General features: G+C 52.7%; 1 protein-coding gene across 1 annotated transcript in view; it reads left to right on the forward strand.

The window, feature by feature from the left end:
- Positions 1–8,003, forward strand: part of UNC13A (unc-13 homolog A) — a 108,416-nt gene that overhangs the window by 33,728 nt on the left and 66,685 nt on the right. Inside the window, exons 14-19 of the mRNA XM_019513132.1 lie at positions 1,059–1,137; positions 4,940–4,945; positions 5,464–5,535; positions 5,936–6,155; positions 6,442–6,669; positions 7,558–7,699. Of these exons, the coding sequence (XP_019368677.1) occupies positions 1,059–1,137; positions 4,940–4,945; positions 5,464–5,535; positions 5,936–6,155; positions 6,442–6,669; positions 7,558–7,699 (747 nt within the window). The remainder of the gene's footprint in view (positions 1–1,058; positions 1,138–4,939; positions 4,946–5,463; positions 5,536–5,935; positions 6,156–6,441; positions 6,670–7,557; positions 7,700–8,003) is intronic.

Consider the following 8,003-nt stretch of genomic DNA (forward strand, 5'->3'; position numbering starts at 1 on the left):
TTGACATTGGGGGGTGGGGGTGGAGGGGATGAGATTTGGGGCTAGAACTGACCTTTTCCCCTGAACATTTCCATTTCCATAACCCCCTCCTCCCCCCACCACACATACGCACGTCTTTTCGTAGTGGAAATGCTTTCTGCACACGCTGTTTGGATCTGCTGTGATAGTGCTGGAGGTGATCGTGCTGCAGGATGGGTGAGGTTCCTCACTAGCAGCCCCTTAGCTTCATCACTGCCAGGCAGCCGGAGTGGGGGTGACATGTTGTCATGTATTCAGAAACCCAAGGTACAGCCTCTGTTTCCAGCATTTTCAGCTCACACCAGCCTGGGAGCAAAAATCCAGGATTCAACATTTACAAAAAGCTCAAACTTGCTGAAATTCTCTTTTTAAAAGAAAGCCTCTCCCCGAAGGGAAGCTCAGCTTTGCCGTGGGCACTGTCTGAGCGCATCCTGCAATGAGTTTGCCTGCAATAAATGAATGCTGAGCAGAGCCCTTGGAGCTGAAGGAGCTTGTGCTATGTTGCCATTCCTCCCCCCAGCTTCTGGGTACTGTCCTTTCTTCCTGGTCACGTCCCACCTGCCATGTCATTTATGTCATACTTCCCCCTGGGCTGTGACTGCAGGCCCCTGGAGGAAGGGGCACCACTGGAGTTGCAAGGGGCTCATTGCATCCAAATTAAGGCCTGGCACTCAGTTTTCCTTCTATTTGGCACTTTGGGGGGCAAACCTGCCTGCCAGGCAGGGTGGAGTTGTGAGGGGTGGTACACACAGGACAGGACAGGACAGGACAGGGGGTGGAGGCTGAGACAGACTGTGATCCGGCTAGGCTCAGTGGATCCACCTTCGTGCTAATCTATTGTCTGCTGCCCCTGAAATGCAAGGGCCCAGGCATGGCAGGTTCTTGCAAGGTCAGAGTAACAGCCTAGGAGCATCTCCAGTGGGCAGAACGCCGGCCCCCAGGCGCGTGGCTGTGTGGGTGCAGGTGGTTAGATGCGAGTGTGTGTGTGTGTCTCCCTCCCTTTCCCTTATCCCCTCTGACTCTTGTTGTCTCTCTTCCAGGCCTGGCGGTGGGCTAATCATTATTGACAGCATGCCCGACATACGCAGGAGAAAGCCCATCCCCCTAGTTAGTGATTTGGTGAGGTTCCTCCTAATATCTTCTCCCCAACAGCCGCTGGCTTCTATGGCCGACCTGCTCCGGGTGGCTGGAGTCCATCGTGGATGTTGCCTGAGCTCATTTTACTCTGGGGCCGCCGGGATGCGAGTCTGTATAACGGGGTCCTTGATCTCTGGCCCCAGCCCTCCCTTAGCCCAGCTCTGGCACTCTTTGCCCTGTGGCCTCGCTCGCTTTGTATAACGTGGCTTTATTTCTGTTCTCTTTTCTTGGGTGTGGTCTGGCTGCATTTATGCCCCAGAGGAGCAGCAGTAAAGTTTCTGCGTTGCATTGATAGCATGCCCGACATTAGGCCCGGACGCAAGTCCCTGCCGCTAGTCAGCGATCTGGTGAGCGCGTGGTCCTTTGGGTTAAAGAGAAAGCACCCAGCATATCATCTCCCTTCTCCTCACCTCCCCCCGCCCTGGCAAAACCCTCCTCTGGGCCCCAGCAGGCTGGCAGTGGGGAGGGAGTGGGGCTGCTGCGTCACAACAGGTGGCATTTGGGGATGGGTCTTGCTGGCACCAAGCAGAGAGGCAAGAGCCAGCATTAGAGCCATGTCTCCATGCGTGAGTCGGTTCCCAGCTGCAAGGGGAGCCCGATGAGCAGGCAGGTGCCAGCATCCAGAACCAGCAAGCCTACAATATCCCAACCGCTCCCCGCTTCCCTGTGCTCCTCACCCCACCAGTCTGCAGCAAGGCAGGCCTGCTGGAGCCCTTCTGGGGAGCACTGAGAGCAGCGAGACCTGTCCCTGCTGAACCTAAGGGCATTTTGTTGCTGGCTTCAGTGGAGATGTCCCTGTCCATTCAAATACGAGCCTCTCTGCTGCAGCTTCACCAGCAAAGAGCACCAGCTCATATCTGTTGTGGGGGCTATACTGTGTAGGATAGGTATAAAAAGTTCCTCCCATTATAGGGTTGCCAACCCTCCAAGCCTCCAGGAATTAGATGTAAATCTCCAGGAGACAACTGAGAGTCACCCCGGAGATAAATGATAGAGCATTTATTAAAATTAAATATTAACTGTGGAATCCAATTTATATAGTAGTGCAGTAGGTTTTTAAAAATGTAATAGTAATGTGCCGGGTGCCTTCCTAATGCAAAGTCTGTGCACCATAATCTGTGCCTGATATATGTAAGCACACGGGCACATTTGCATTGTATGTCGTGGGCACGTTGGCGTTCCAGAAACCTCCTGAAATAGAGTCAAACAGAGTTGGCAACCCTACCCCCATAGTGTAGACTGGGGATGCTAGGGCACATCTGAGGACCGTTCACATCCTAATGCTGCCAGAAACATTCTTGATTGATTGATTGTGCTTGGGGAAGACTTAAATGTGTAGCGAGAAGGTGAACATGAAAATTATTACATGCATCTACATGAGATGCTTACTGAGTGGTAGCCTAATAACATCGTGCAGTAGTGTGTTGGTCAAAAACTGTGCTAATATGCTACTGCTTAGTGTTATTCGGCGACTGCGCAGTAACCGTCACAAAAAAAAACGTGCGCCAGTGGTACTGCACAGTAACTGTAGTTACTGTGAATTTAGCTTAGGACTACATTAAGAAAGTACTAAACTAAATGCACAGTAACTACTGTGCATTAATGAACGTGTAGATGCGCCCACTGAGATTGGTAAATGAGATGGCTTAGCTCTGAAGTGGGCCTGAGTGGAGACGTTTAGGTCTAGATCTGAGCCTCGTAGGACCTGAAACCAGTCTGGACCAGATGGCCTGGTTTGGGGCTCCCTCTGTTAATCAGTGCACTTCATAAATTAGGCTACTCTCCAAAGCAGACAGTGCCCTGAAAGGAAGTTGGCATAGCCTTTTCAGTGGTGCACTTCATAGGAGCCCCGGGGCCCCAGGAGAGGGGAGAGCCTGCTCTGAGCCCACGGAGGAGGGTTTGTCTTCATGTAATTGTTTCTAAAGGGCGCTTTCTCTTTAACAGAAGTTGTCAGGACCTTGTCCTGTAAGGGACATCAGTCTGAGTCCTTCTGTGATGGCAACTGGTTTCAGATTTTGTTACTTGGTTCCTCACAACTTCACAAGCACACTGGAAAATCCTCCCGCCACGTAAGCTGTGCCCCCTGGTGTGCTCCCTCACTGCACAGCCCAGAGCCTGCATCATCCAGCATACTCCTGCAGTGTGCAGCATATATGCTGCCTTCTGGGTCACGCCACCATAATTCAAACCACGGATCCCACTAGAGTCAGCGTGCTTTTGTAATCTAAAGCATATGCACCACAGCACGCAGGCACACACAGCTGCATATCGTTACAGCCAGTGGGCTCCTGTAATTAAAAACGTGCCTGCTTCTCTACCCAACATTCCCATAACTTAGAGCCTGTATAGTCCAAGCTCCAGGGTGTTGCTGTTACTCACAGCACACCCTGATCTTTTATGCTGTTATAGTGAATGCTCCTCTGTAATCCATAAATATGCCTTGCTACCTGTGACACGCTCCTGTAGTTTGCAAATCATATACTGTGTACATAGACCTGAACTGTAATTCCTGGCCTATATTGACTTTACTGTGCACCACAGTAACTAGTCATCCATGGGACATGCCTGACACTCCTCTAATTCCCAGATTATACACTGCTGCATATCCTCCTAGCATTCACAGTACACTGCAGCTCCAAAGCCAATCCCCAGACCAGTCCAAGCCCCAGCACTGCTGGCAACCCCTATCATGGGAGTACACAGTCTGCTTGCCATCACTCTCACTGGTGACAAAGGAAGACAAAATTGGAAACCGGCTCCTTGTTCCACTCAGATCTGAGCTCCCTCTTTTCTTTTCCTCCCCATGGATCCAATGGGTTTTTCTGTGCTTTACACACTCATTCCCAGGGGTTTGGTCCTATTCCCTCACGTTGCCTTGCCTCGTTCCTTTGCTGCTTGTCTGTGTCCCTGCTTGCTGCTCTTGCCTTGGCTCAGGAGGGCAAGCCATGGCTGATGCCTCCGTGCCACATGTTGTGTTTGTCTCTCCATGTGGGTGATGGAAGGACGCAGGGTTGGGAGGAGGGTGGTGGGTGGGAGGTTCCCTAATGGGTCATATACTGTGCTGTGTCTGGACTGGCCTGTGCAGTAAGCAGAGGGGCATGTCCAATGGTGGGGGGTGGCCAGCTGGGCTAGCACGCTGCTAATGGAAGTGGCTTTCTGCATGGGGATGCATTTTCTCTTCCCATCCTTAGGCCGCTTTGCCTTTAGCACCCAGACTCCCTTTCTTGAGAACTCCCTACAGCCCTGTCCCCTGGAAGGATTCCCAGTGGCTGGGCTGGCTCCAGCTACCTAGGAAGCAAGTTGGTGCTCCCAGGAAGCCATACCCAATAGTACAGCTGGGACAGGCCTCTTTCCTCCCAGAGGGTGGCATGTGCTATTTGCCACTGGCAGCTGGGCTGCTGAGTTGGCAGAGAGGACCCAACCTCCATCTCTGGGTCATGCCCACCTCCGAGTCTCAAGCTGGCTGCCTCCGATCCAGGTCTGAATTTTGGAAAGCTTCTGTTCAGCAGAGCTGCCACCCTGAGCCCCTGGGTGGGGGAGGGAGAAGTCACTGGTGGCTGAGAGCCAGGGTACAGGATGGAGACGAGGCAGCTGGTTCCAGAGCCCAGCAATGGGGACAAAGACCAGAGAGTACCCAGGAGTACCCAGGTTACCCAGGAGGGGACCAGCCTCTTTTCCCGCCATCTCTTCATGGTGTGTGGTAGGGGGGAGGGCATGACTTGCCTGTTTGAAATGCTCACCTTGCTGTTTGTTTCCCATCCCTGTGGCTCTTCGCTGCGTGCAGGCCATGGTAAGTACTGCATAGCTGTCATATCTTCCTTGTGTTTCTTGCAGGGAAGATATAGAGCTTTAAACTGAGCATGCCACAGTTGTGAGCGCTGAGCGGGTCCAGCATGATGTGCCCAGGTGGGCCAAGATAGACTGAGACCAAGATGCATATTCTGGGGGGTGGGGGCTCTTCCCCTCTGACACCACCCAGGGGTGGTAGGGAAAAGTGGGTCCAACAAAGAGCAGTGAATTGGCTTTTATCTTTCCCTGTGTTGTGAGACAGGCCTGGAATTGGGGTCAGCTATGAACATTACCTGGGGCTGAGGATCCTGCAGTGCAAACACAGCACTGCTGGGAGCAGACTGGGGAGAGGCTCCATGCCTTTGGAGAGGCTGTTTTGTGCCCTGGAAGGAAGAGCTGGGCAGCTCATCCTCATCCCTTGGCCTTCAAAAGCCTCTAGACAGAGGGAGGTCAGGGTCTACAGGCTGCCTGTGCTTCTTCCTGGCTCATACACCTGTTCATTTTGTGTCCTTCCAACAGTCCTTGGTCCAGTCCAGGAAAGCTGGTATCACGTCAGCATTAGCATCAAGCACCTTAAACAATGAAGAGCTAGTAAGTACGGTCCCTGCACACCTACCACGATACTCTTGTGGCCTTCAAATGCTCGGCCTTGGACTGTGGTCTTGTCAAAGCTTGAAAGCTATGCAAGGTCAGATTGGGTCTTCTAAGAGAGAGGGGCCGTGTGCTGTGGGGAAGAGGTGCTGGTCCTTCCGTGTTCCCAAGGCAGCACAGGGGGCTCTGACGGGCTCTGCGATGAGAGGTGGCCTCTCTTAGAGGGAGCCAAGCCAGCCTGGCTGCTTGTGGCTGGTAACAGTCTGGGAGTGAGGGGACCATTCCCACTTTGGGTTGGTATGTTCCTCCTGCCGGGGGCTTCAATTCTTGCCCTGTTGAAAGCTGCCGCTCGCACCCCAGAGGTGGCTGCACTTCTGTTCTCTCTTCTCTTCCCCTCTAGAAAAACCATGTTTACAAGAAGACCCTTCAAGCCTTAATCTACCCCATCTCTTGCACAACCCCCCACAACTTCGAGGTGTGGACCGCAACCACACCCACCTACTGCTATGAGTGCGAGGGCTTGCTGTGGGGCATTGCTCGGCAGGGCATGCGCTGTACGGAGTGTGGGGTGAAGTGCCACGAGAAGTGCCAAGACCTGCTCAATGCAGACTGCCTACAGAGTAAGGGAGCGGTGCTGTGGCTTTCCCTCTTCTAGAGAATATCGTGGGGTGGGAAGTGGGTTTTTTTTCAAGGGGCCAAGGTGATTTAGGGGCACAGGTCTTGGGCCATGTGTATGGGATACTATCATATGTGCTTCCCCATGCACAGATCACCCTTGAAGTCTTTAATCCCTGGGACATGAATGCTTGGGAAGAGGCTAAGCCTAGGTCAGCCCTTTTCTGAAGGTCTGGCCCAGGATTGTATCCATTCATTGTTTCTGCCCCCTGCGACTTTCCATCACCCCAGGAGCAGCTGAGAAGAGCTCCAAGCACGGGGCAGAGGACCGGACCCAGAACATCATCATGGTGCTCAAGGACCGCATGAAGATTCGGGAGCGGAACAAGCCTGAGATCTTCGAGCTGATCCAGGAAGTCTTCGGCGTCTCCAAAGCCACCCACACGCAGCAGATGAAGGCGGTGAAGCAGAGCGTGCTGGATGGCACCTCCAAATGGTCGGCCAAGATCAGCATCACGGGTAGGCACGGGCACAGCCTGACATGTTGGAGTCATGCACGGACATGTTCCCCAGCGACTACATGGGTACCAGTGATAAAGAGGGCGATGGGCTTAGAGTCCAATCCTCACTGCTCTCCTAGAGGTCTGCTGATGTCTCCTTCTTACCATGGTAGGGTTGGAGCTGGAGCTATTGAGCACTGCTCTAGCTTTCCAGTACAGGGACACAGCACCATGTGCTAGAACATCTTAGATCCCAGATCTTGGCCCCAGTAACAGGTGACTGCAGGGGGTTACAGCTCCCAGCACGCAGTATCCCATCCTGAGCCAGTTGAAATTGGGTTAAGATAGAGGGTTGCATGCTAGCACTTGAAGTAAGCCAGGGCAGCAGGTTCCTGTCACAGAGGCTCTTTACCCCTGGGGCTGTGCTTGTAGAGCTGTACAGGCCAGCTTTGTCCCTTTCTATGGCCAGTTTAGGTATGTCTTGCTCCAGATGGGCTGTATCCATCAACAGGGTAGGTATCTGTGATCTGCTGTTAGTTCACAGCAAAAACTGTGCCATGTGTGTCTCTCAGAGGTCTGGGGCTAGGGCTGGGGATGGTCCTCCCTCTGGGAGCCAGCAGCTGCCTTTGACAAAAAGGAGGTGCATTCACACCAGAACCTGGACCGGCCCAGCTGGATGACATGGACCAGAAAGCAGAGTCGGAGTCAGGCTCCTCTGTGCAGCATCTGCTGATTTGAAAAATCTCATGTTGCTTGATTGTTTTGTACCCGCAATTGATTCCTGTTTTTATTTGTTCTCTCCATTGTGTGGGTATGTGTTGTGCCTGAATGATGTGTGCTGCCATGTGTGTCCATATAAATATTGTACCTTTGTGTGTATGGACCGTGTGTATGTATGGTGTTATAGTTGTTTGTGCCCAGGGCCTGCAGGCAAAGGATAAGACAGGCTCCAGTGACCCGTATGTTACTGTCCAGGTTGGAAAGACGAAAAAAAGGACTAAAACTATCTACGGAAATCTAAACCCCGTCTGGGAGGAGAATTTCCATTTGTAAGTTATTTCTTACCCTGCTCTCAGCCCTAACTCCCTGCTGCCAGCATAGCCTTGGGTTTCCTCATCTCAGTCGCATGGTTTTGGTCACCTGGCCTAGCCCTGAGTCATCTCTCTGTCTGTCCTGGAGATTGCCAGTCCCCACGGTGCCCAGGTGCTAAGTGAGACTAGAGGAACTGGAGCAGAAGCTCTGTAGGGCCCAACTCATCTTAAGCACAGAGTACTTCTACTGAGGTCCGTGGTGGTGCTGGGGTATGAAGCAGGCCCCTTTGACTGCTCTGCCTGTGTTTAGTGAGACCTGCTT

Source organism: Gavialis gangeticus, unplaced genomic scaffold (assembly GCF_001723915.1).
Source record: "Gavialis gangeticus isolate Ggan-Ray unplaced genomic scaffold, GavGan_comp1, whole genome shotgun sequence".
Taxonomy (NCBI): domain Eukaryota; kingdom Metazoa; phylum Chordata; order Crocodylia; family Gavialidae; genus Gavialis; species Gavialis gangeticus.